Source organism: Oenanthe melanoleuca, chromosome 6 (assembly GCF_029582105.1).
Source record: "Oenanthe melanoleuca isolate GR-GAL-2019-014 chromosome 6, OMel1.0, whole genome shotgun sequence".
Lineage (NCBI taxonomy): Eukaryota > Metazoa > Chordata > Aves > Passeriformes > Muscicapidae > Oenanthe > Oenanthe melanoleuca.
The window spans coordinates 16,925,555-16,952,514 of NC_079340.1; the positions used below are offsets into that span (position 1 = coordinate 16,925,555).

Below are 26,960 nucleotides of genomic sequence, written 5' to 3' on the forward strand. Positions count from 1 at the left end.
AGCAACAAGTGTAAAGAATCTGTAAGTGAAAGCAACATATCCAGATGAGGTGAAGTTTAACAAAAATTAAATCTCAATGTCGAAAACATATCAAGTAGAGACATGAAAGGGAAGAACTCAGAAAAGGACAAAAAAGCAGTGGAGGTGGGAAGAACAGCATAATCTGAAATTCTCTCTGTTCTTTATAGATTTATGAATGTTAAAGATCATACAAAAAGAGTTCCTTACTTTTCTTTAATGTGTGTCTTGTTTTTTTCAGTAACTCAATGCAATAGTAATTTATCAAAGTCTAGCTCTGCTTTGTAAGTTTGACTGAACTGTCGATTGACAATTGCTTATTTTGACCTTCTCCAAATGCTCTTCTAATATTGTCATGCAGGAGCAGGGTTTCCCCATTGAGGCTGGCTCATTTCTACTGCAGCTGACAGGACTCCTGTGCTCCCAAAATCCTTTGTAGTCCTTTGACAACTCACAGTGAAGGAGTTATATGGCATGCAAAGTGTTATTAACAAATACAGATGGTACAACTGGGTAGCTGTAACATTTGTGGTTGTGCTGCATATGACAGAGATAATTCTCTGTCAAACCACTCATCATAAAAGCTTTACCTATTTGTGCCATCTTTCAATATATAGGGGAGGCACCATTATATGGGCGATGATACACCAACTTTTGACATATCACATAATTAAATGCCTCTTTTTTTCCTACTCCCTAAGCATCTCCTGTTGCACACTGCCACAAGGTGCTTCAGTGCAACCTGGTACAGCAGTTCCTATGTTCTCAATTCTAGCTATGGTCTTAACTTTGCTGACAGCTTTAGTACTCTAGTTATCATGAGTGTAAGGGGCTCTTCGGGTCTTTGAGTCAGATTAATCCTTTGCTGGATTTATCAGCACTCATGAGATATGCATTTAGTGCTGAAGGGTTCAAGAAAACATTATTTTCTACTCCTGTACAGGAGTAGATTTTCTCCAGAAACTGAATTTAGATCTCAGTAAAAAAATCAGCAGATTAGAAAAACAACAATACATGACAGAAAGAGAACAGGAAAAAAGAAATGCCACTAGTGCCTTAAATACCTATAGTGCAGAGATGCAGTCAGACAAAAGTATCCTAGGATGACACTATAAAAATGACAAAATAAAACCAAATTCCTCAAATCCCAGACTGCAATTGTTGCTGTTGCTTCCTTCCTGACCTCCATTTTCTCAGGGCTTTCAAGCTGCCAGTCTTCACTAGCTTCACACAAACTCCTCCAGAAGCACAGGAAAGGGACAGTGGCTAAATCTCTCTGCAGAGTCCAGTGCAGAGGTGGTCTGACTTGGAGGGATTTAACTGGTCTATCTGTATTCATGATTTTATATCTCTGTCCAAGGTCATAGTTTACAAGTGATCTGTATGCCAACATTTACAAATGGTGTTGAAATGCCTTTCTGTTAGCTTTAAGCTCGGATGTTGTGTGCGCCTGCAATTATCTCACTTCAGGATTGTTCTCTAAACATTGCTGAAGGTCAAATACATAACCAGATAGCTCCAAAGCAAAACTGCAATGACTATTATTTATTGTATGCAAAACATCAAAATGCTACTTTATCTCCAGTCTGTTACTTTAATATGAATGCACAAATAAACTAGACCAAACCTGAGCTGTGCCAAGATAGCACAGCACTCAGCCCTTTACCCAAGACTTGCTCAGAGAGAAGCAGTTGCAGCTTGGCACATCTCTGCACTAATGTGCTCATTCAGCTTTTATTTATATGTCCTGACTCACTCAAGTTGCAGTCCATCCATGGAGATGCACACTGTTGCCTGCTATCCCTCTGTCTCCACCAAACCTTACACAGGGTCACATTCCTACTGTATTTCTTCCCATCCTGCAGTCATCCCCAGGAGGGGAGAAATGTACAAGAGCATTTCAGTTGTTTCTGCTCAGATATCAGAGCACCCTGTCTTTTGGACAATAAATGCAGAAGTTTGGGGAGGTGTGGTGGGAGGAAAACAATCTCTATCCCCTCTCTTACCAACCCTCCCTGGTCACCAGTGGCCAAGAGCTGCCCATGATGAAGTGGCCAGCCCCATTACAGTGTTGAGGCTGAAGCACAGGGAGATGATGGCACCCCTCTGCCCTCCTCCACCAGACCAGATACTTTAATCCAGAGTATTTCTCATACACGTGAAAGATCACTGAAACAATGTCTGAATTTTAAAAAAATTGTAAAAATCAGAATAAAATTCTCTTTCCATGACTGAGATTTTATGATCAACAGTCCATCCATATGATTTTATTATCACAGTCCATCCAGGTCTCTCATGCTCCAGCTTTTTGAAGATTTTGAGGAACTTCAGAAGCATGGGCATAAACCCAACCACTTTCATATGACACATCAAATATGATGCTTTCATATGGGCCCAAACTGGTTTAAACCAGAATGAACATGTTTGAGTCCTCTTTATGCAAACCATGCTGTAATTGTGGCTTTGTGCTACAGTGATAGTATTAGATAGTATTTGATTACAAAAAAGAATTAATAAAATCAGCTGAGTGGGTAGCAGAGTGGAGGCTGAGTACAGACAAAATTTGAATGTGGATAGTTGAAAAAGAACAACATAGAGACACTTTTAGAAAACTCAATTTTAAATTATCAATATATTAAACATGCAAGTGCAGAAATAGCTCCTCCTTCCCCATACTTCCTCATGACTAGATAACATAATTCTGGACTCGAAGTCTAACTGAGCAGCAGAAGAGTAAAATACACTTTATTGTTAAAAAAATCTTAATGCTTAAAGTCACATAATTGCAAATACATCTCCAGTGACTTCAGTCAATTAATTGAATGCACATCACCTGTTAAGTCTAATAAAATCAGCTAGCCAGCTTCCATGAAACAAGGACTTTTACACACTGAAAGGTCATACATTCAGTGGAAGAGAGTATTAGACGGCCAGATTTCTATCTTATGGCAAATATTGAAATATCTGCAAAATTCAAGTGGAAGAGCAATTCTCCATGTATGCACAGCACATAAATTTGAAGAACTTTCACACAAAGTCAAAACAAGCTCTTAAAGCTTTATAGTCAATACTTCAAGTTATTTCAGACTACCAAAAGTATTCACGTGCCCCCCCCACCAAAGCCACAGATTGATAATGTGTGGGACAAAACTCCCAACTAACTGTTAAAAGGCAAAAAAGAAATGGCACTAAATAACATTCTTGTGTGCATGCAAATTTTATTTAGGTAATCAAGTCATCTTGGAAGACAACATACTGGCAGGCAGCATACAAGCTCCACCGAAAACACATGACCATTAATCTCCTGAAGGATTTCACATAAAGCTGACAATTTTTGCTCCCACCAGCAATGCTTATTTACTAAATCCTGGACTAGACTTCAAGCTATTATTTTGAAAAGAAAATAACTCATCTGTACAGCAAAGCACCATTTTGTCCTGATTGTCCAGCAATGACTCTTGATCTTTGCACTGTCAAGTTTTATCAGCCCACTAAAATAAATAAATAAACAAGCAGATAGACAGATAAATGCCATCCTCCCCAAAGCTCAGCAGATGCCCAACATGCAGGACACAAACCCGCAGAGCGCAGCTCACAGCCAGAAGCAGCACACACACACACACAAACACACTTCAGACAAACAAAGCAAATAACATTTGAACATTCTTGCCAAATGAGATTACGTGTTTGTGTGCCTCCCTCTCACACATATGCACAAACCCACACATTACACAGCAAATAATGCTCACAGAGCAGAACAAAGGCCCTTTGTTATTGTTCCATAAGGTTTTGCAAAATCCCCTTCTTTGTCTAAAACTGAATTAACAGTATTGCTAGAGCCCTACTAACTTAAACATACAAAGCTTGCAGAGACAAGCTTCTAGCTTATAGATTTGTTTTAGAGCAACTGGTAACATTAAAAAATGCAGATATGCTTTGAGAACAGAGCTCCTATTTACAAGCATCTTTATTCAGTAAATTAAAGAAAGCAGCAAATATTGCAGCCATTCAGAGACAGTGAAAGGACACATTGGAGCCTAAGGCTTATCACATCCAGCTGTGTTTTAACAGAATCTCTTAAGGTTACCTTCTACCCAAACAGAACTGCTAATAACCAATAAAATTAAAAAGCCACCTTAAAGAAAACCAACTCAAAAATTTCCAAAAACAAATCATCTCCCTTTTTTTTAATCCCAGCACCTTTAGAAGAATGTCAGTGTGAATGAAGGAAACATGGTAAAAGAAAATAATGCATCTTCATAAGTAGAATTGAACAAAGTATGACACTAGAAGGATCATTCAGGTAGCACTCTAACAAGGAACCTCTCCAGCAGCCTCCCTTGACAGAGGCTGCCCTGACACACATTTATCTTGCAGGTCTCAACAGCATCCCTCTGCTGACAAGACATTCTCCTACCTGAAGCTTCATTTCCCAGCAAGAATGCACGTGTGTATCCTCAGTGCAGCTTTTCTTGGTTGCATGTCTCCTGTTCTTCAGGCTAAAGAGACAGAAGGGTGTAAGCAGGGCACCAGTCTGCCCTACATTTGGTGCAGATGAATAGACAGAGTTGGTGCAGTACTTGCCCAGGCTTGTTTAAGTCACCTAACTATAAATACTAGTGTAGCTTAAACTAGACTAACTACTTCCTTCCTTCAGCCGGTTCCAGGGAAAAGAGCTTGTGATGAATAATGCATGAGAGCTCCTATGAACATGCTCCATTCCTTGCAGCAGCTATGTCCATCTTTCCCTGCTTCCCCAAAGCACTCCTTAGCAATTTTTGTGCTGTGAAGCATAACAATTCTGCAAATGTCTAAAGAGCAAAGATGATGACCCTTCCAGATCCATTTTATTTCCTCATTAGCCAAACAGAGCTGGTGATTTTCTTCTTTCTTTAATAAAAATTTATACAGCTACAAGCCAAAGAAGGCTGATAAGCACAGAACCACGTCTCTGGGACAACATAACACTTGTAAATTCAGTTGCTTAGTAATTAATTTTTCTAAAGGGCTGTGATGGAAGAGAAGCTGTGTAAAGATGAACACTGAAGACAGCAAAAGCATGTGACAGACCAGAAAATAATACTGTACAAAGAAGGTGGGAAAAAAAATGCCTACTGCAGCTGGTGAGTTCAGTTGACTATTTACAGAAAAATATATTGTTCAGGAGAACTTAAGGGGTGGACAAATACAGGGGATAAATTCACATGCTTATTCTCTTAAGCAGTAAATTTTGCTGTGTCAGTAAAATTTTTCAAGCCAACTACAAAAATAATTTTCAGGTATTTTTCCAAAGAGTGAACAAACCGAAGAGTAATTTGTAGATAATTTATTTGCAAACACAATTATTGCAATATGCAAATATTACTTGTAGATTTGGGTCTATTTCTCAGAATTATTTTGTTTTGATTTAGTTGTTTGATGCACATCAAGTTATTTAGCTTTTGTGTTTCAGTTACCCATTGCAATCTGAGTGACACTGCTGTCCAAACACAACTGACAAGGCTCTCAAAAGCCATTTGTTTCCTGTAAAGGAAATCTGGCTTGTCAGTCTCCCAAGCAACAAGAGTTAGGGCCAGAGGAAATGGCCTCAGATTGCACCAGAGGAGCTTTAGATTGGCTGTTTGGAAAAAATTTCCTCACCAAAAAGGTTAAGTGTTGGAACAGGCTGCCCAGGGAAGTAATTGAGTCACCATTCCTAAAGGTATTTAGAAGATGCAGATGTAGTGCTTAGGGCTGTGTTTTAGCAGTAGACTTTGAAGTGTTAATTTAATCACAAGGACACAATGATAGTGAAGTTTTCCAGCCTAAATGATTCTATGATTTACAGTGAGAGAGCTCCTAAATTCTGAACCATGGCTCTTCAGTTTGGGCATAACTTAATTCTCAGAATTAAGCTCTGAAATCACATATCTCAGATCACATCATAACTAAAGAGACAGTTCCTGCTTTCTACCTCCAATTCACAGAAAAGATGAGAGAGAAAAGGTGAAGATAACAGAGACCAGAAACAGAAAGGGATTTAAAAAATATTAGAGTCATCTGAAACTCCACTATGACTGCTTGTTACTTTGGAAGGACTCCTCTTCCACCTCTGCTAAAGGTGTTCCTCCTGCATGGATCAAAACTTATAAACTTATCAAACTTATGTCTCCCTGGATGACATTATCCAGACAGTTACATTTATTGTTGTGCTTTCACTGTGATATCCTGTGACCTCAGGAATGTGATGCACACACCACAAGGCACAGGAAAGGATCCACCTTTCCAGCAACTGTGCTTTTCTTACAGACCAACTCCATCTTTTTACCCTCATCAGTTCTTGCCACATCACTTTTAAACTGAAGTTTTCAGAGGACTTCACCCTATTCAAAATGCAGTTTTACCACAAAGTTACATGGTACAAATCTGGTGGCAAAGATCACCGTGAAAATACTTCATTTCTCATGTTCTCCCTCTTACTCAAGGTCAAGGACAACACCCTGAACTAGAGAGACCTTTTGTCTCATCCAACACAGCTAGTCCCATATCCTGTGCACTCAGTTACTCACTGTTTCTCCCCCTCCTCCCAGAATACTTTTAAAAAACTTTTGAAAAGTTTAAAAAACTCCAATGCAAAAATCATAACTACACCAGCATTATCAGCTTTACCACAAAAGCTAAGGAAACACTTCACTTACCAATATCCTACAGATAAACCTCAAGGAGGCAAAGTATCTTAACATTTAAAAACTGAGGCCTTAATGTTTTCCTTCAGGCTCCTCCATTATGATTTTAAAAGTGGAAACCAAGAGGCTTCCAGAGAATTAGCAGGGCTTCCAACAGTGAGAAAGCAGGAGCTCTGCATAAATCCAGCCTTGCATGCCAGGTAAGCAATCAGGCTGCACATGAGAGATGCAGAACTGCTTTACAGAGAGAGCTTCTGTCTCTGCAAAGGAAGCAAAAAGAGCTACACCTTGTCAGCAAACAAAACTTCTGTCTTAGCTCCACTTGGGCTGCTGTGGATGCACTACCCAGATGGTTTCTTTCATATTTGGAAGATAGTGTTGAATTTTGAGATTTTTTTTTTTTCCAAAAGCCCTAACTCTGAGGCTAATGGCCTTGAATTGCTCTGGAAGGGAGGGGAAAAGCATGCCATAAACACGTGTTTCTAAGGTTTCTATAAAGGGAAGCACATTACCTAAGCTCAGTTAAAAATTTCACATAGCCCTTTGGATATTTACCCTCTCCTATTTGCACTTCAGGAGGTTGGGTGAAAGGTTATGAAGACTGGTTTCTAAATTCAATAGGTGTATTGCTACCATTACAAAGAATTATGCAAACACAACAAGCTGGAAGAGAAATACAGTGTCATTGCATTCTGCACCAGTATTACACCAGTGAACCCTCAGCAGAACTATGTGTGCACATGGCCCACAGTACTGCCCCCGTGACACCAGGTGTTATGTGTAAGTTTCTGGGAAAAGCAAACCAGAACATAAACAGAAGAGCATGACAATAATTAAACACACTTTATTATTTCAGACCATTTCTCAGACCATTCTCTCTGCTGTATATTCAACTTAAAATGCAACAAGAGAATTAAAGCCTATCTGCCTTCCAAAAAGGTGTTTCACAAGGATTTAACTTTTAAAAAAGTGTATTCCTAACTTTTTAAAGACTAATGAGCTCAACTGGCTTTTTAGTCCATCCGTTCATTTGAAATCATGATATTTGCACTAAAAAACTGTTTGTCCATTTATAGACACCTACTCCTAAACAAAACCTCCAATTTGTATGTATCAGAGCTTCAGGGGAAAAAAAACATTGGAAACATTGAAATATTGAAATATTGAAAGTCTAAAGCCATGTGGCAAACAGCTCCAAAGTGACTTGAGTTCACAAATTTTTTAAAAAGGGTGTGTGACTTAGAGTCAACATACTCTTCAGTCTTTCATCCCAAAATAAAGCAAGGTGCTGCTTGCAGTTTTTTTCTCCAATACTGAATATTTTCAAATACTGCAATCTAACCAGTATGTTAAGTCTTATGTTTGTGAAGCTAAAAAGAGCAGTTTAAAAATTAAAGGCATTCAGCTGAACAGCTTTATGTTTCATTTAATATGAGCAACATTTTGTAGCATTCACCTGCATGCCTGAACAATCATGTTGCCAGTGGGAAAGGAAGAAAGCAGGAAAGGCTTCACCACAGAAAGAACACTGCTTAGCAAAATCATCTTTCATTCATGTGTACTTACTAGGTAAAACTTGAAATAATGTGTGTGGAAAGAACTCTCAGACATATCACTTCATTACATGCTTATGCTAGGGGCCAAGCTGAATCATTTTGGTTAAGTATTTAGCTACTGGCTGGCCAGTTAATTTTACAGTCAAATTTTGTACAGTCTATTTAGTTTCTCCCATTTTTAAATAACTGCAACCTCCTGGGGAAATTCTCTACTAGACCATCTGCTCGTTTCCTATAAATCCTCCTTTCAGACCTTACACGAATTTCTGAGCTGCCAATCAGAACTTCTTTGATGTCTGGGTGAACAAAACCCCAACTATTCTGAATTAAAACCTGCAGTACAAAGAGATTAGTTATCCCCTGATCAGTAAAATAACAGCAGCAAAGCGAGTCATTTCTCTGCAGCACACCTCAAGCAGCAGATCCACTCTCAGTGGATGAGCACTTACGGTCCTTCCCTGGCCACAGGACAGTCACAAGCCAGGGGCAATTCACCTCACATTTTCAGCTTGTTATTCTCTCTGGAGTTTCTGCATGTCCAAGCACCTTGCTTGCTATCATCTCAGTTGGTACTGCCTGGGAACAGCTGATGGATGTTTCCCAGGTCTAATTTCAAAGGAGGGTTGAGGGAAGAGAAAACCAACTTGAATCACAAAAGTGGAATGGGGAAAGATGACATAAGGAGATGGTAAATACCAGGCAGTGTTTCCTGTCCGTGCATTCCCATAATCATGCTTGTGCAGGCACTGCTCTGCTCCCCTCTGGCTTGTGAAACACTGCAGGCTGTGCAGATCCAATGATACACCAGAACTTTTCCAAACAAACAAGACTGAAGGGAGTTTCAGCAATCAGGAACACTCTGAACAAGCTAATAGACTTTGATCTGGCAGATGTTTTTCCAAGTGCTTGTGAATTTCACAGTAGAAAAAAGTAGTGAAGATTTTACAGCCATTTTTAATTAAATTACAGTCTCCAAACTGTATCAAGTATTAAATTCCACATAAGCCACTCTTCTAACCCATCCTTCTATGGAAAAGGCAGAAAGCAGTACCTTTTGGTAGGAGCTGGCTTTTGTTGATGCCTGTGTCTAACTCAAATACTGCAACATCAATTCACAATGCTGCAAAGCATTTTAGAGCTGCTTACCCAAGTACTGTGGGTGTTGCTAATGCAACTATAAAACAAGAGTGGGGTATAACAGCAGGACCTGAAGAATTTTTCAAAAAAGCATTAAAAGACTGACTACAGAAAAGAAAAACAACAAAAAAAACCCCACCAATCACGCAAATCCACAAAATCCAATTCAGACTATCAAAAACTGGATGGCTAAACATGAAATGAAATGGCCAAGCAAGTAAGGGGCATGTGGAGCTTGGTCATGCTTTTATTTCCCCTCACATCTACATTTTTGGCTCTTTGTTTTGCTTTTTAGTCCATAAAATACAGCTGAGTTCACAAGTTCTCCCCAGCACAACTTCTCCCCAACTGCACACAAATTCTCCCCAACAAAAGCTGCACAGGCAGGAACTAGTTAAATCACTTTCATATTTAATTTCAGGAGAAAAAAGTAAAAACGAGAACTTGCCTATTAAGAGGAACAGCATGAGCTTTCTTTAAAGTTTCTCCAAAAACAACCCCAAAACAACAATAAAAAAAAAAAAAAAACCACAAAAGAAGCTCACCCCAAAAAACGATCCTTCAGCTAAACCCTATTCAAATATACAAGAACTCTCCAGAAGGAATTATAATAGGCAAAGGGTCAAGGCTCTGCATTAAACACCCTGGTTACAAACCAGAACATCGAACTTAATTCCTGCCCTAATGACAGAAAAGCAGTTCCTTTAAATGAGCAGCTGTAGCACCAGAGGTAAAGAGAGGTCAAAGAGAAACCTTTAAGGAATTGCTGGGCTATAGTAGTTATTATTTATCTTCTAGATGTTTACAGGAGGGCTTGTGTTACAAAGGTCTAACTGAAATTAATCAAGCTGCTAAATTAATTAGACCTAGATATGAGAATTCTTGAAAGCAAGTATTTGGAGATCTAGCACAATCTATATATGTTCCTGATGGCTCCTGGGGGCAACATGAGGATTCCTTGCAGCTTGGAAGCAGAGGCTAAAACTGGGAATGCTTTCAGGAGATAAGCAGCTGCCACCAGTCATGCTCAGCATGGGACTGGGTGGACTGAGGGCAGTTCAAAATATTCATAAATCTAGGAACAACAGCAGCGCTCTTTGTTGTATCTACATACAAGAAGAAACAGAGGTTTATAGATGATAAGGGAAAAGCCCCAGGATTAAACAGTCTGGCATGAACATGATACAGCTGGAACTGAAACTCTGAGGGGACAACACATCCCAGACATACAGGTTGTGTCTCTTTCTCCCCACCTGCATTCATGGAAAAGGCTCAGTTTCCCATGGAAACTGCAATCTCCTACACACTTCAGTCAGTTCATTGTTAGTAACCATTAAAATGCATCTTTCAGAATACCATTAGTTATTCAGGCTCCAAAACACACAGAAAAACCACTGTAAATGAAACTCTCATACCTGAGCACATTACCCACTCTTGACATTCTCCCCACTAACTTGCAGAAGAAACATCCCTTACAGCAGCTGTGCTCAGGACGTGATTGGGAGGAAATGCTGCCTTATTGCAATCATGCTGACCCCATCTGCTGGGTGGGGCTTTATTGCCAGTCTGTTGTCTCCTATTAACATTCTCCTAAAGGTCTGTTTTAGCTCAGTAGAACTCCCACCTCTACTATGTCTGATACAGTGGCGTGTTTCTTTTTATTTCTCTTCTCAAATGTTTCCATCTAAAAATGGAACAAATGATACTGATATAAAACACGTTCAATTGCGAAGATCTGACTGATGACAGATTCTATGTTGGGACATCAAATGAAGATGTCCCTGCTGTTTCCACAAGACTGGTGCTAAGCCAGGCATCAGTCAATATTTTCAATAATAGTATGGAAATTAATTTTAAAAGAAAAGATAGGAAACTCTGCTAGTTATATTTACAGGTAACACAAAGCTTAGCAGGCTGATGAGGCTTACAGACATTTCACAGATACAGAGCATCAATCAGTGAAACTGATTTGGGGGGAAAAACCACAGTCCTAAAACTGCCTTTTATTTTCACCAAAGTGACACAGGCTATGATTGCAAATTATGCAAGTTTCAGCTTATAAAGCAGAAGTACAGTAAAGAATTAGATGTAGAAAGCTGTAGAGAAGTGATAAGTGGAATTGAGTACCTGAGTGAGGTTAGAGGACAGGATCAATGCAATTCACCCTTGCATTTGAGCAAGCAGAGTTTTCAGTTTACCCTCTGAACTGCCAAGGTAGCACTGGAGAACTGAGGAAGGACAAAAACTGGAAAGCCACTGAAATCCTACCAGCAAAAATCAGCACATCTGCCCTTGTAAATAAGATGCTTGTCCCAACCTTTACTTTCAAACAGGACAATAGAAGCCCCAAAAGGGTATCTTTCAATCCCTCATTCCCCCTGCCCCATTTACAGTGCTGAAAGAAACATCCTACTGGGTGAGATTCCAGAATTTTATCTGTAAGTTTTTAGATAAAGTGAATGACCTCACTTGTTTTCAACAAATAGGTCCAAAAGCACAATTTAAGAGCCTGTTTCAACAAAGAGCCACTAGCAACTAGCAGGTTAAGCCATGGTTTCTGTGCACCATGATGGCTGGCATGGAAACAAACTGCAAACTAAGACAGAAGCTTTACCCTTCTCCAAATCAAGGCTGGAAGCTGAAGTGCCACTTCCAAATACCATGAGTTACAGCTTCAACGTAACAGGGGTACATGCAACATAATACAGGTAATTCCAAGTCAGATGTGGCCATCCCTGCTGGCCTTCAGTGTCACAAATTTCAAAGGAATCATTAAAATAAAACAAGCCATTTTCAACCACGTTGATGGGAGAGGGTTTTGGGGCTGGGAGGTGCTACTTTTATGTTTACTCCAGCTATGAATTAGGACAATCAGTGCTTTATTACCAGTGTCTAAAAATAATATACACATATATACATACAGGTATGCATGTTCTGATTTGTATATTAAAAACACACAAAATAGGTGTTTTTAAAAAAAACTTTAACCTGTACTCCAACTTGCCTGTTCCCCTTTTGCATGAACTTTGTCATTGTATAATGACACAGAGTTTTTTGCTAAGCCAAACAGTCAAGTTTTTCATATTAATCACAGAAAAGAACCAGCTCAGTCCTATTCCCAGCTGTAAAAGAGAAGGTAATTTTTCTCAGATTAAGCACAAATTAGAAGTGACAGTATCCAGTGGTCCTAATAAATTTGCTAGTGTTCCAATGAAGTACCCTAGTTCTTCTCTTGTCACTACTTAATTTAAAATAGCTTTGGTTTAAAGTTTACTTGCAGTAGCTGTGCTTCACTTCTCCCAAATATCCCAACTGTGGAGCATGAAAACAGAAACCCCTCTATCTAGGGGTCACTAACACAAATCTGTCAGTGGATGTTTCAGTAACTCCAGTGTCTCTGGAGTACCTGAAGCTTGTTAGCAGCCAAAGAGGACATCACATTCCAGTATTTCATGTGGAACGAATTTGCTTAACTGTTAAGTGAACCAGCTCAGAGAAATTAAGATGCAAAAATGAGCAAATGCTTCACTTAATTGCATATAAGGCTGCCTTGCAATCTTTACCCAAACAATGTGCTTTCAGCCATCTGAGTAACAGTAAACATACCTAAGAATACTGTAGGGAAACCAAGCCCAAACAACTCCTTCATATTCTCTGTGATTAATCAAAAGTTTTCACTGTTACTATGCATAAAAACTGAAGCGAGGAAGTATCACACAAGCCACTGGCTGAGGTAAACACATGTTGTTTCATCCTGAACAACCCATAAATCACCTCCTCTTGCATCTACTGCTTGGGAATATTGCTAGAAATAGGCAGGCAGATGATTGCCAAGAGAAACTTCACAACTGACATGGAGTTTGTGCCACAGCTGGCTAAAACACTTCTGATTTTGCAATTTTCCATTCAGCAAAAGCTGTCAATGTATTTCAAGGCTGATTCTTCACCATTTTCAGGAAAAATAAGTCAATTGATCAGGTAATATTCAAAATCACCAAGATCAGCCTCTTTTAATCTTCTAAAACATATTTTAGGCTCCTCTCTCTAAATTCTATGTAAAGGATAATCTCATACTTTAAGATGCCAGTCCATAGTTATCACATGAGATATTACATACAATACATTTAACTAATGAACACAACTACACGCTGGAGAGTGAATTTGACTTGAGATACAGGAAAAAAATAACTGAATGACTTTTTAGATAAAATCAGCCATAAATACTTCTATGTCTGTGAGACTTACAGCAGTGATTTTCCAAGGTGTAAGTACCAAAGAGTAGGAAATACAATTATCCTCCAAGGCAATGAGGCACACTGGAAATCTTTGACTCCAAATCCAGCTTTGATAGAGACCTCAGTAGGTTACACAAAAAATTTAGATGTACACCCCATTTCATTACTTTAAGGTCTCCAAAAAACATAAGCATAAGGTGTAAGCTTATTACTAAAAATGTTCTAATGTTAAAAATACACCAAAAATTGCTTCCACACCCATAGAATCTGAGTATATGAATATCTGTGCTAAACACATCCACTTCCAGTGACCCTGACAGATGCACAACATGTGTGCAAAACAGTTGGTGACACAGCCCCAGATTCCTGCCTGCAGGAACACCAGAAATGCTGCACCCTTATGAAGAATGTGATGAAAACATGCAGTGCTCGCTCAGCACAGGGGTGAAGTCCAGTGCTGCAGACTCAGGGACAATCCTCTCCCTGACACTAACAGCTACCTGTAGTCCAAGCAATCAAATGCATCTACATTCAAGCAAATGCATAAAATCATAAACAGGCCACTTTCACTCATTTTCATCAACGTCAAAGTAGTGCTTATTTACAGGAAGAGAGAACCAGCTTGTAAATAAACTTAAATCTTGACAAACAGGTGATTCCGCTCCTTCCTTTATTTCTGAAATTCAATTCTTGACTGCTAAAAAATGGAATTCTGAATTCCAACCACTGACCTCACAGAAAACACACACGGGCTTGCTCAGGAATAAAAGTATGCTTTAACTTGTGGCTGTCACGTGAAAATCTCCAGAAGAAATTCCCTAAAACAGGAGCTATGTCTTCTACCAGAGAGAAACATGTTTAGTAGCAGATGAGAGACCATCACTTCTGGGACCAAGAGAAGCTAAATGAATCCCAAAGGTGGATTTTGTTTCTAGGTGTGAAGGCTATTGACTCAGAAGGCTGTACTCCTAAGAGCATGGATTTAGCAAAGCAGGGAGGAACCAATTCTGAAGAATTTCCCCTGTCAAGAATTATTCATAGATGGCATACAGGCCAAGTAGAATTAGCTAAGTTCAAGGCACAAATCTAAGCCTGTATATAATTTTGCTGAAGTTTTCACTGGGGTGCAGGGTTTAAGAGGCATCAGCAGTTTAAAACTAGACACAGTTGTAAAAATACCTGAGGTTCAAGTACATTAAAGGTACTACAACAAGCCTCCCTGGCAGAATTGTTAAGTCTTCGTTCTTCTCTCAAAACGACCAAAAATAAAACACCCTAAAAAACAATCCAAAACCCAAACTACTTTATTTCACCAGGCAAAGGAACACATCTGTCTGAAAGATCAAATTGACAAAGTCATTCATTATGTATCAATGCACGACGCAAAACATCCTGCATGAGGAAAAAAAAAAAATCTGTATTTCTGGGGTGTTACATTTACATTTAACAAACAATGAACTTTAAAAATCAGTTGGCAAGAATCTGACAGCCTCACTTGAAAGAAACAGTATAGCCAATGGTGATGAAAATCACTGCACATTACAATCAAGTCTTGACTAATGTCTTTGTGGAGCTGTGATGATTTCAGCAACACAGGTATTTATATGCACATATACATCACTGTGGGATCATGACTGACACACATATCTCATTAGAAGGCAAACAAACAAGCATGCTTCTGCTGGGAAGGAAAAAAATATAAACTCATGTAAACTCCAAAGTCACGCACTCACATCCAGGGCTCCCTTTATGGAAAGATGTTGCACATTAACATAGACCAGAAACATTAACAGACCTGCAAAACACCACCAAAGCATACATGACTATCATGTAATTAAACAGCATCAGCACTTATTTTAGAATACACTATTTCTTGAAGAATGATTCAGCTTATTTAAGTGAGTGGCTAATAAAAGCCAGACAGAGATTTTGTTAATATCAGAGAGGTGGTTTAAAATTCAGGTTAATGCAACAGCTAGAGACTGTAATCATTAACTGTAAGTTTCTGGTCCTGAGACATCAAAGTAAGGAGTTCACATGCAATAAGCAAAGTCAAAACACAGACTGTAAACAAATGAGTGATTATAAGCAAACTGCAAAATCTGAAACTGCTGAAGCTTCTTCTCTGAAGAATCACTACCTAAAACTCTGCTGCTATATCAACCACTGTTAGTTTTCATTATGTTTACTGAATTTTTAAAAGAAAGAGTTTTCTCCTTTTTTTCCCCTCAAAACCCTTTCAGAAACCACTTCCCACACTCTGCCTTTTGTAATTCATCCCCACTCAGCAGCCATCTGCTCCTTTCCTCACACACACATGCTGTACACACTCCAAAACAAACACAATGCAGAATCAAACAACGTGATCTGACTTTTTTGTTAGGACTGCTCAGGCAGGAGCAGCTCCCTCCCATCCATCCCCTCCCTCCCACTTCCTGCCTCCTCTCTTCCACCTTCATTGGGGTTTGCTGGGAAGCAGCATGTGCTAGCAAGAGTAGGGCTCAAGAGGACCAGCTTCTCATCCTGCACTCAAGCACAGTAAGAGCAGAAAAATTTCAGGAAAGTCACAACATTTTGCACACTCCCCACAACCAAGACCGAGCAATGCTCACCTTCAGGAGGAAGACCCCTGAGCTCTCCACACACCCCATGCTCACCATGTCCTGCAGCAGAGCTTTGGGCCATCAGCACAAGTGCCTGCAGACTGGGACTCTGGCAAAGCAGACATCTCAAAGTGACAAAGTGACAAAAGCTTCCAGCTGCTCAGCTTTTATCCATACACTTGACATTCTTTACCAAGGCTAGTCAGCAGGGCGAGCCCTCTTTCACAGATGGGAGTCAGAATAGCACAAGAACCTAAAGGATTTGCCCAATACCATCTAGCAGGGTGGTAAGACAAAAACAAATCCCACACTATAGACCTGTCTTAATTCAGACCTGGCTGCACTCTATGTACTTCTCGTTTTCCAGATACACACCAAAGGCAAGGTAAGTCATGCTCTTGCCAGGAACATGTGGAATAGTAGAAGAAAGCCCTTAAGCTGGCAAGGGGCAGGAAGAGTGGAAAGTGTAACTTTTTTCTGAGAAATGATCCACTGAAAAACACACCAAGTAAAAACCAAGATTTGAATTTTCAGGTAAGGTCCATTCTCACCCACTCTGAGCCCATGCCTACAAGAAGTACATTCTGCTTCTCACAGAAGAGATAAAGAATACTCAGACAAAAATCCTTCCATAGTTAGACAAAGCAAACTCTCTACAAAGCAAACTTCAGAAAGGAAAAATGCAAGCCCTGTGTTAATATATGACATACCTACACAAACACACAAATTGCAGTACAAAAAAAAAAAGGGGGGTAAAATTCTCAAAGGATTTAGAGCCTGGCTGCTTAATGGATGATTTAGTTTAATGGGCAAGCAAACCAAAAACACAGAGCCCTACAAAGCCTGAGTATTTGGACCAAATTCAGCCACTCAGAGACCTCATTCACAGTTCAAAGTCCAAAAAGTGAACAGAAAACGTTAGAGTGCTTCCATACCTTAAAAAGAGCTCTCAAAGTGTCATTCTAGATTCAACAACATAAAGCACACATCTTTACCTTGACAATACTGGTCTATGACTACAAACTCCTGCAAATGCATCAATTGCTTTTCTCCCCCAAGTCCTGCTTTTCCAGTTCGATGTAGCTGATTTGAATCAACAGGCCATAGTGCCTTTCCTGTTACAGAGATCATTACAAAGGTAGAAGAACTTTATGAAGATGCATCACAATGTGCTTCTCTCATGTAATTTCATCCAGACAAATTAGGCACTCAGTATCTTCCAGATGACAGCTTTGAGAAGTACCTGGAGATGTCAGGGACAATCACAGCATCTCTCCTGAGCATGTAGCAGCCAGTAATACAACACAGCACTTAGAAAACAAGAGAAGTGAGCAGAAGGGAGTTTCAGCTGATGAACTGGAACCAGCAAGTTTAAATATGACTACAAGATTGATCTGCATCTGTGATAAATACTGTGTGATCTTTGATGACAACTCAGTATTGATTACCAGGTTGAGACTCTTGAGAAGAAACAGTACTGTACCCAAAAATTACTTGCACCAACATCTCATGATCTCTCATTTGATCACTGATCCCACCCATCCCTGATCTGCTTATGGGATCTGCAGAGATCACAGCCCAGGAGGCCACGGTTAGTGCACATTTTTAAAAGAACAGTGAAAAAATATTGCTGAGGGAGCTTCACACTCTGCAGTAACACAAACAACTTGTAGTAGATAACAGTCTGCTTTGGTGAGGAAGGCAGAAAGCCCTCAGGAAGACAATGCTGTAACATAACAAACCCAGAACAACACCTCAATCACATGCCAGCATCATTTCCTTGTTTCCCATCAAATCCTGAAAGCTGTTTGCTTTTGCATGCATTAGGAAACACTGCTGCCAGCACACTGCTCACCAAACAGAGAAGGGGGGGGTTGTGGCTTCTCACACACAATAGATTGACTCTCCCTTAAATCAGGTAAGCATGAAGCTATTCCTAGAGAAGGGTAAGAAGCTAATGATGGTTATTAATAGCCCTTAAAGCTATCAGTTCATCTGAGTTGAATGCAAGAGTATTAATCCCTTTATGACCTTCCTTGTTTTACTGGGGAAATGGACAAAGTTTCATGAAAAACTGCTGCTAACCTCAGATTTCAACTATTTTAAATGTTGAAAGTTACACTAATCTGAATCTACCAGGCTCCTTTATGCATACATATCACTGAGGACACACACCAGGAAAGGTAGGAAAAAGCCTTTCCTCAAAACTTTTTCAAATTCAATTGGATTTTTGCCACAGTCTTCCTCAGGTATTGAGTCTACAACTTAATCTGCCATGAAGCATGCCTAGGTATTATACATCACTCAGTATGAGAAACTGGACTGTAATGATACAGGTGGTAAGGATTCCTTGCTGTTCTTCACTTAGCCACAAATCAGTACTCCAGAAAACTTCCTCTTGTAGCAAGAAAAACTAGAATAAAACCAAGCCTTAACCTGAAATACAAGAGCTACATCTTGACCAGAAGCATAGAAGAAAAGAAATAGTAAGAGATCTGTACTGTTCAGATTGAGAGGTCTTCCTCTGCAGCTCTACTACAAATCTGGATAACTAAGCACATCCATAATCACAAAAGATAGCAGAATATAAAGCAAGTTCAGAAAGCTCTGGCGAACAGGAAAAACACTGATTTTTCAGAGACTGATGGAAATTCTCTGTCTAGGCACCTTGGTCCTTCATTTTCTGCTGCTGTGCTTCTTGACTCCAAAGGACTTCTTATAATGCAGGAAGTAGGCACCAGCAACAAATCAACAACCAAAGGTCTGGTTTGAAATAGCAACAAAGAAAGCAAGACAAAATTTAATCTTCTAGATGACAGTCTATTCACCTTGGCTTTAGCCACAGCTTGCTAATAAATAGGAGAGATATGTATATGAGTCTGCTCAAACTATAAAGTGCCCACTTGGAATGCACTTGGTCTACAAAGCAAACCTATGTATTTATCTGTGAAACAGTGCTATTGGTTTTGATTGTGGCTTGTTGGTTTGATTTTGTTCAGATTGTCAAGTAGCTTTGTACAACTCAAAATATTTTAAGACCACATTGTACATTTGTTTGAGTTGCTTATTGTTCCTGCACAGAAAAAGTGAGAAATTTACTATTCTTATTACATGATAAAGGTAAGGTAAGAAAACCATGGTACTTGAATCAATCTGTGAAATGTTGGACATTTTTCTCAAAAACTATTTTATGTTTTTGCAGACATAAGAACTGTGTCTAGGCCAACCACAATATAAAGAAATAACTGTGACCTATATTGTCTCATGGGAACTTATGCAACTGAAATATGAAAGTACATAATTGAAGTTACACTGACTTTGTACTGAAAAACCTTCTCAGTTTTACCTAGTATCAATCTCTTGTACAGTAGATATTACCTAGGGCACAATAACTACCTGCAACTGCTCAGCAGATTTGCCCAACACAGGATCATGTTCAGCTGCACCGCTGCTCTTTATCTTGGAGCTGCTATCTCAACAGAAAACAGGCATTTTGAAACTAAAATCTGATTAAAAATATGGCAAGGATAATCAAGAAATTATTTTCCTCTTGCATCCCACCTCCCCTTTACTATATTCTTTAAGTATGAGCAAAACTCATTCTTGCCCAGCAGGTCTTGACTGCATCCAAGAGTGAACAGGGACTCTGACTATAAAGTATCCTTGAACATCCTAACTGATGCAATACAAAAATTTAATTGGATTGGTCAAAGTCAGTACATTAATAACTTGATTGCCCTCCAGCTCATTGTAAGATCCAGCAGTAAAGCTAACACCAGTAGCAGGAGCAATAGAAGGGAGTGTAAGAGCCAGGCTTGTACACAGGAGCACTCCAGCTGCTCCAGGTGTAGTTTTGGCAGAATGCAGGACACCTGGGGATGACTGAGTATGCTGATGGAGACAGGAAGGACAAGACTTGGGAAACACAAAAGTGTTTCCAATTTGGCCTAATCTATTGCTTGCATGGTCCCACTTCCTCTTTAATACTGCAAGTATTTAAACAAGGATTCTGTTCTGTTTCTAATGAGCTAAGGCTTGAAAATGTAACAGCAACCCAGCAAGGGGAACAGTAATAAATATTTCAACTAGTTATCATTTCAACTAGTTATCATGAAGGAAACACAGGGAATATTTGTTAACACTGAAGTCACTGTGTTGGAAATGAAAAATGTGTTTAGAAGGAGAGTTGGGACTCTCACTTCTGGGCCCACTGCATGGTTAGAGGCAGAAGTTTTTCTGATCTGCCTCCTAATCTCCACCATCCCAGAGCAGGGCAGTAAATTCATAGAACTGCCCTACATTTGACAAAGGACTGTTTGACTCTCAGCACATACAGCTATAATATGGGAGAGCACCAGAGGGAGGAAACAGCAGAGCCCTCTACCCTGAGAGCTGCCCAGACAGTAACTATGTGACAGATTTCAGAAGACTCCTGAGACAAGGTGCTTTATGGATTTAGAGCATCTCCTCTGCGATAGTAACTTCTTGCCCAGTCCTGGCAACCAAAGGCAGCAGTGTGCCAGCCTAATTAATTACTGGTTTAAGAATCTGAAGGGCTAGAATCCGTTTTAAGATGTTACCAAGGAAAAGACTCAAATAAGCCAGTATTAGGACAGTTTATTTCTCCTGGTGACTTGGATAGGTGCAATCTGGACAGCTGTCAGGAGAGACAGGGAGTCAGGGAACATTATCCCAACACATCAGAAATAACTCTTTTTCCTTACTCTAAGCTAGTGTTGGTGAATCTCTTTCTGTAACATGACAGTGCCTTTCTAGTCCCTTATATAAAAGCTACATCCCATTTGTAATCAACATCACTCTAGGTCTCCTCAGAGTTAACCACTGCTGAGCAGTCCACAAAGCAAGTCCTGCAGTTGTACCATAATGTGAATGTTCTCCTGATGTCATTTTATGTTAAAGCTAAAAAACCACAAAGAGGTTTCTGTGGAACTGACAGATAATATAAGATCAATGCAGTGCAGTATACACTAAAGCACGATGCACATTAAGGTTTTTGGGCTGGATCAGACACAGCCCAGATAAATAAGGTAGACATTCTTCACATGCTATTACAAACTGTTAAGTAGAGTATTGATTGAATTTTACTGGACTTATAATCAGTAGATACTACAGATATTATTGCATCAGCACCACAGCAAGACCTTAGATTGATTCCACTCACACACATGCTCCCAAATTAAGAATACAAATCACGTTCTATAAAGCAGTACAGTATGTATACATATGGGTGTATACAGCCTTCCTTGGGATGTTCTAGTCACTTTGAAACACAGAGCTACTACATGCTACCAAGAGCAAATGAAAACAGGATGCATGGCTACATGTAGGGGTCCACATTCCATATATTTTTTTCTTTAAATACACCTCTAACAGCTTCTACAAAAATCGTCTATTAGAGCCATCATGCAAATCCCTATCTGCCTTGAATTCTTATGCAAAACAGATGGCTGTAGCTTGCATTTTGCAGAAGTTATTCAACAACAATCTCTAGAATTTTGCAGCCAGCTGCTTTAAAATAGCAAACACAAGAATAAGAAGATAATTTGATAGCATTCGTCCTCACTAAAAGCAGCAGTAATGCAAGGAATTGGGGCTTTGGAACAGAACCAGGTCTGATTTGGTAACCCCTATCATTTATACTTAGATAACTTCCTGTGAAAATCAAGCATATTTGACAGTACCTGTTCCTCTTTTTCTTTGGTCTTGCTCCTGGAGACTCTGGAAGAGGTAACATCCTGAGCTGGAATGACAGAGATTTGATGCAGTGGCATGTTCATCACACCGCCTTGTTTGGTCCTATCATTTACAGGAAGGAGGCTTGAATGCAGTGCTCATTCCGTGCCATTGTAACTTGCAACTAAAAAATAAAAATATTAGATGATGTTAAAGTAGCTTAAAATGAAATAATTTCTAAAACAAATTTATGCCACCACTGGACCAAGACATGTGTCTTATTTTATCTGGATTTTGGTGCACTTGCTGGGTAAGAAGAGACACAGAAATTTTAAAGAATTTTAACTAGACGGGTCAGAGCACAATTAATGTAAAATGAACAAATATATTCTCAACCAGTTCTGGAAGAATTCTGAGAGCAGAGCTAGAGGGCAGGGATCATGCTTGAGTTTCCTTGGATATAGAGAAAGAGAAGAACAACTTTTCAAGTTGAGCGTGCTACCTGGAGGTGCAGAGAACAAAGCTCATACAGGTAAGTCTTCTAAACTGCCAACCCCCCATAATGGATCAAACTGCCTCAGGAGTCATCCTAAAACTAAGTGAATGCTGTAGCTTTGGTTCAAAACAGGCAATAGCCCTCATTTGGCTCTTGTCATTCATATAAACCTGTACCATTGTCAGTTGAAAGATGTATCACATGAGCTGTTCCCTTCCTAAGACTATTAGAGATTAATATAATCAAAATCCCTCACTAGGGATTGTGAATTCACTGGATGGACTATACTTTATCCTTCTTTTACTCATGTAAAAGGGAAGCATTACACATAGGAAAGATAGTGATAGACATAAATTAGCCAAAATTGGCAATGCTAATCTGAAAGGCAGGCATAATTAACCATATCTTTTATTAGATTAGTGAAGTTACATTAAATAAAAAGCTTTTTGAAACGTGTAATATCATGGAGTGTTTATCTGGAATGTGACTTGCCACAAATGAGACACAATCAGTTGTGTTTAAAGAAGAGATTAGAAGGGAATTAACACAGCAGGGGCTATGTTAAACAGGGCAACTGAATGATGCACTGTTCTTCTGTTTCCATAACATACCCATTTTTTGTTTGGGTGGTTTTGAATCTGAAAAAGCCAAAAACAGAGATTAGATAAATCCCCTATGTATTATGCTGCTTAATAATTTGGAAGCATAGTTTAGCACTGCATACCCTTAACTTATGCTGCACACATTTTTTATTTAACATTTAATTGGAAGTTTTGAAGATAGAACCAGACCATTCAGCATCCTTAGTGGAATCAAAAGCCTACAAAGCTTGGCCTATTTCCACTGGACTCCACAGGAATACTGAAGTTGTGTAAAATGGAAACAGGATCAATTATTTTGACTGTTTTTGATTAAACAATAGGAAAAAAAAAAAAATTCAAGTTCCAAATCACTTTATATAGAAAATGATAGTTCACTACCCTCTTTTCACAGAGGGGGAAAGAATTATCAAAAGGTCATAGAGCAAATCATGAACAAAACCAAATATGCCTGCAAAGCCTGCTGCATCCCAATCACACGCTTCCTCTGCTGCAGGATGCTGTCTGCCTGTTGGAGCCAAGTTCAAAGCTTTACTGACACGTGGGCAGGATTTGTGTTCCTGCCACAGAGGCCAGGACAGAGCATCACAGAGCACGCAGGAGAGCCTTAAGGGCAACGCCTCTGTAACTCTGCGGCATCACTTACTTTAAAAGTAAAATATATCAGTATGCATAAACTTGCAACAAGGATGCTTCCTTACTGGAGGACAAACGGAAACATGAGATTTACCAGCATTATTGAATCTCAGCTTAAAGAGAAAACACCGAACCTCCTCAGATCCTCCCTACACCTGCTTAGTTACATCCTCTAAAAGAGCCAAGCCAGAGGGAATATAAACAAACATGGGCTGAGATGGGATTATCAAACCACAATCAACAAGGGAAGGTATTTTCCCAAGAAAACTAGAGAAAGGAAATCCAGAAAACATTAAGCTTCAATGAAATTATTTAAGTTCTGTGCTATTGCCAGTGCTAACAGAACAAAAGCAAAAGAGGCTGCTCTGTGTCCCCCCTTCAAAAAGGGTTCTGGGTTTGCAGGCAAGGACACGTTATGACTTTAAAGAGAACAAGGAAAATTATTGGAAAACACAGCTAACCCTCTCTGATGATGGCAAACAAGTCAAACCAGTTTTTTTACAGGTACTTCAAGGACAGCATGTGTTAGAATTCTTTGAAAGAGCTCAAACAGCAGATATAATCCAACTGCATATTCAAAGGTGATGTGAAACAGCCCTCCTCTAGTAAAGAAGCCTGGCAGACGCTCTAATAAAGCTGCCTTTGTTCAAGGGTAGCTTAGGGAAAGCTGTAAACTAAACCCAGATGCCACCCTGATGCATCCCCAATCTGCTGGGTCCCTAATAATGCACACAACTCAAATTCTGTCTGTATCAACCTAAAGCACTACAGCTCCAGAGTGCTAATTAAAGGATAAAGTTATGTGAATGAACAGACCATCTGCAGTACTGAGTACAGACAACAAGGATGCCAGAGAAGCAATGCCACTCAAAGCCAACTCAAGGCGAGTTATGACAAGTTCCACAGGACATTTCACAGCTAAATTAGTTCCACATCCCGCCTGATTCAAAGCTGAGGAGTTGGGCACCTGCAAAGTGAGATCCAAACTTGATGCACATCAAACTGGGGGCTTGCCAAAAAGGAAGAAGTGCTAAAGCAAGGAAATTGCTCCTAGGTAGTCCCTTCTCTTCAGGATTCTAGATGTTAGACGTTTAGGCCATACTTCATGCAAAATGAGAATTCATTACTACAGCATCTCCACCCAACAGCAGAGTACACTTGCCCAGGAGGTGGCAGGTAAGGGCTCAGCTTCCTCCTTCACTGTGTTTTATTTGGTTCATAACTTCCTGCAAAGCTGGCTGGGGCACATGGGAATGCCAAGACGGAAGACAGCTTGAAGCTCAGCTGGTACTCTTATCTATAGCCACACTGGTTCCTAAAAGATGGATTCCAGCCATACTGCCATTGCAGAGAGTCTTTAGAAACAAACACCTTTTCAAAAGACAAAGCAGGTCAAAATCCTGGCTGCAGAGCCCCCAGACTATCTTAGCTCAGTGAAGCTGAGATTTCACTCACTCAGACAGTCCAGTTTTGCTATCTGCAGGACAGTCAAAACAGTAACTAAAGAGGCCTGCAGACACTTGGAACCACACCACCTGGGTCCTCATTACATTGCTAGAACCACAAAGCTGCAGCAAAATCAGCCAGATCAGAGAAAACAGGACAGAGTCTCTCAAGGTAGTTGAGAAGTACCAAAGGAAGGAAAAGCAGGCACATGACTTGGGCCTGGTGTCTGGGGCATTCCCCTGAACAGTACCTCTGACAGAAGCAGAAAATTAGGTTCTTCTGGGTCATCAGCATGAAGTACTTGGTGTTAAGGAAACCTTCCAGTCTGACCATCCATGTGGTTCTCTGGCAGTCACACCCAACACCAGACACTCTTTCAGAGCTGGGACTGAAGCCCTTTCAAAGCAGGTGGCCCCTGTGAGCCCACGAGATCCCTGCCTGACTCCCTGCACATCCCACTCACACCAGATTTCAGACCAGATTTCCTTACTGGTGGGACCCCAAGCTTCCCACAGCAGTGTCTCAGATGTCTTCTTCCAGAGAACCATTTATTCACAGGGCAGTAGCACAGAAACAGCCTGAGCTGGTGCCTCTATCCCAACAAAGGGCCCCTGGGCTTTTATCCCATGACAGCCTACCTGCATACAAATCTCACTCTGCCTCCTGAGTCCCCTGCTCCTGCTGTGTCTCCCAGTGACCATTCACCCACCTCACTGGCACCACTCATCTTCATGCCCGTTGTTGCCCAAGAGGTTGGCAGTCCATGGCCTCTTGTCTCAGGCTCCCACCCAGAGCTCAATCTGATCTTGTGAACCTGCACTGATTTATTCCTCAACAACCAGAAGGGACAACAACAACAGGAAACCTCAGTATAACAGAAGCAGGTGGAAACCACTTGAATTCCCACTGTAATCATCCACCCAGTCAAGATCGCAGTTTCCCAAATGACAGCAAGAATAGGAGATGAACCAAGTGATCTGTAACTGGCTGGACTGCTGGAGTGTCAAGTGTCACTGGAAGAACACAGATGGAAGTCCTCCCTCACCTGCCACCTACTGCAGCCCTCTGCCCATTACATGTTCAAAAATAAAGGCTAAACTACTCTCTGCCAAAGATTCATAGCTGGAATGGGGCAAGTAAGCACAAATCATGATTTCCTGTCTGTGGTTTGGTACCTAGCAGAGTCTATAAACATGCTATCTGAACAGCTGGGATTCTATTAGATCATTTCTATTAGGTCATTTGTACTTCACAAAGTCCACCATATTCCCGTGCTAAACAGGGTATGCTGGAAAACTTCAACAGAAGTTCTGGAGCTGCAGTGGCACTGGCTGCAGACGTACACAGGCATTACCTAAAGAAATGCATCCTGAGCATCCATGAAGGCGAGTACAAATGCTTTGTATTACTCAGAAGGGAAAAAACTACAGCAGTCAAATGAGTCAGTTGCTTTCCTGTTTAAAGTACAATAGCTGTTCTGGATTAAAATAATGTGTCTTTATATGCATGAAAGATATGCCGTGCAACCCATGGCAGAAGGAAGATGATAGTCACTAACAGAAGGGAATTGGAAAGGTTTCACCTGTGAGTTGTCCTGGCCTGTCCCAAGGTTTCTTACCCTTCCCTTCAGCTGCCCTAGTCCTCAATAGTGATGGTGAGCAGCAACACCTATGTCACTGCTTTGACAATCTGTTGCAGGGCGCATGGGTTAAAAATAAAGCAACAGATCCCTGATGTCCACACAACGCAGACACTGGAGTACCATCCACTGTGACAATCCTGCCAGATTAATCTGTAGACTGCAGGGCACCTTCCAGATGCAGGCTGAAAATTCTGCTCTGAGACTCTGGATCGCTGCCATGCAGTCTGGTCTTC

The 26,960-nt window shown here is 40.2% G+C and overlaps 1 protein-coding gene across 3 annotated transcripts in view; it reads right to left on the bottom strand.

The window, feature by feature from the left end:
* MARCHF8 (membrane associated ring-CH-type finger 8) overlaps positions 1–22,092 on the bottom strand; it is a 66,459-nt gene extending 44,367 nt beyond the window's left edge. For 2 of the 3 annotated variants that reach the window (XM_056494662.1, XM_056494661.1), the window contains exon 1: positions 21,917–22,079. In XM_056494662.1, the coding sequence (XP_056350637.1) occupies positions 21,917–22,012 (96 nt within the window). In that variant the 5' untranslated portion in view covers positions 22,013–22,079. Of the gene's footprint in view, positions 1–21,916 lie in introns of all 3 variants that reach the window. The other variant, XM_056494663.1, reaches the window with a different exon arrangement.
* Between the last annotated feature and the right edge of the window lie 4,868 nt (positions 22,093–26,960).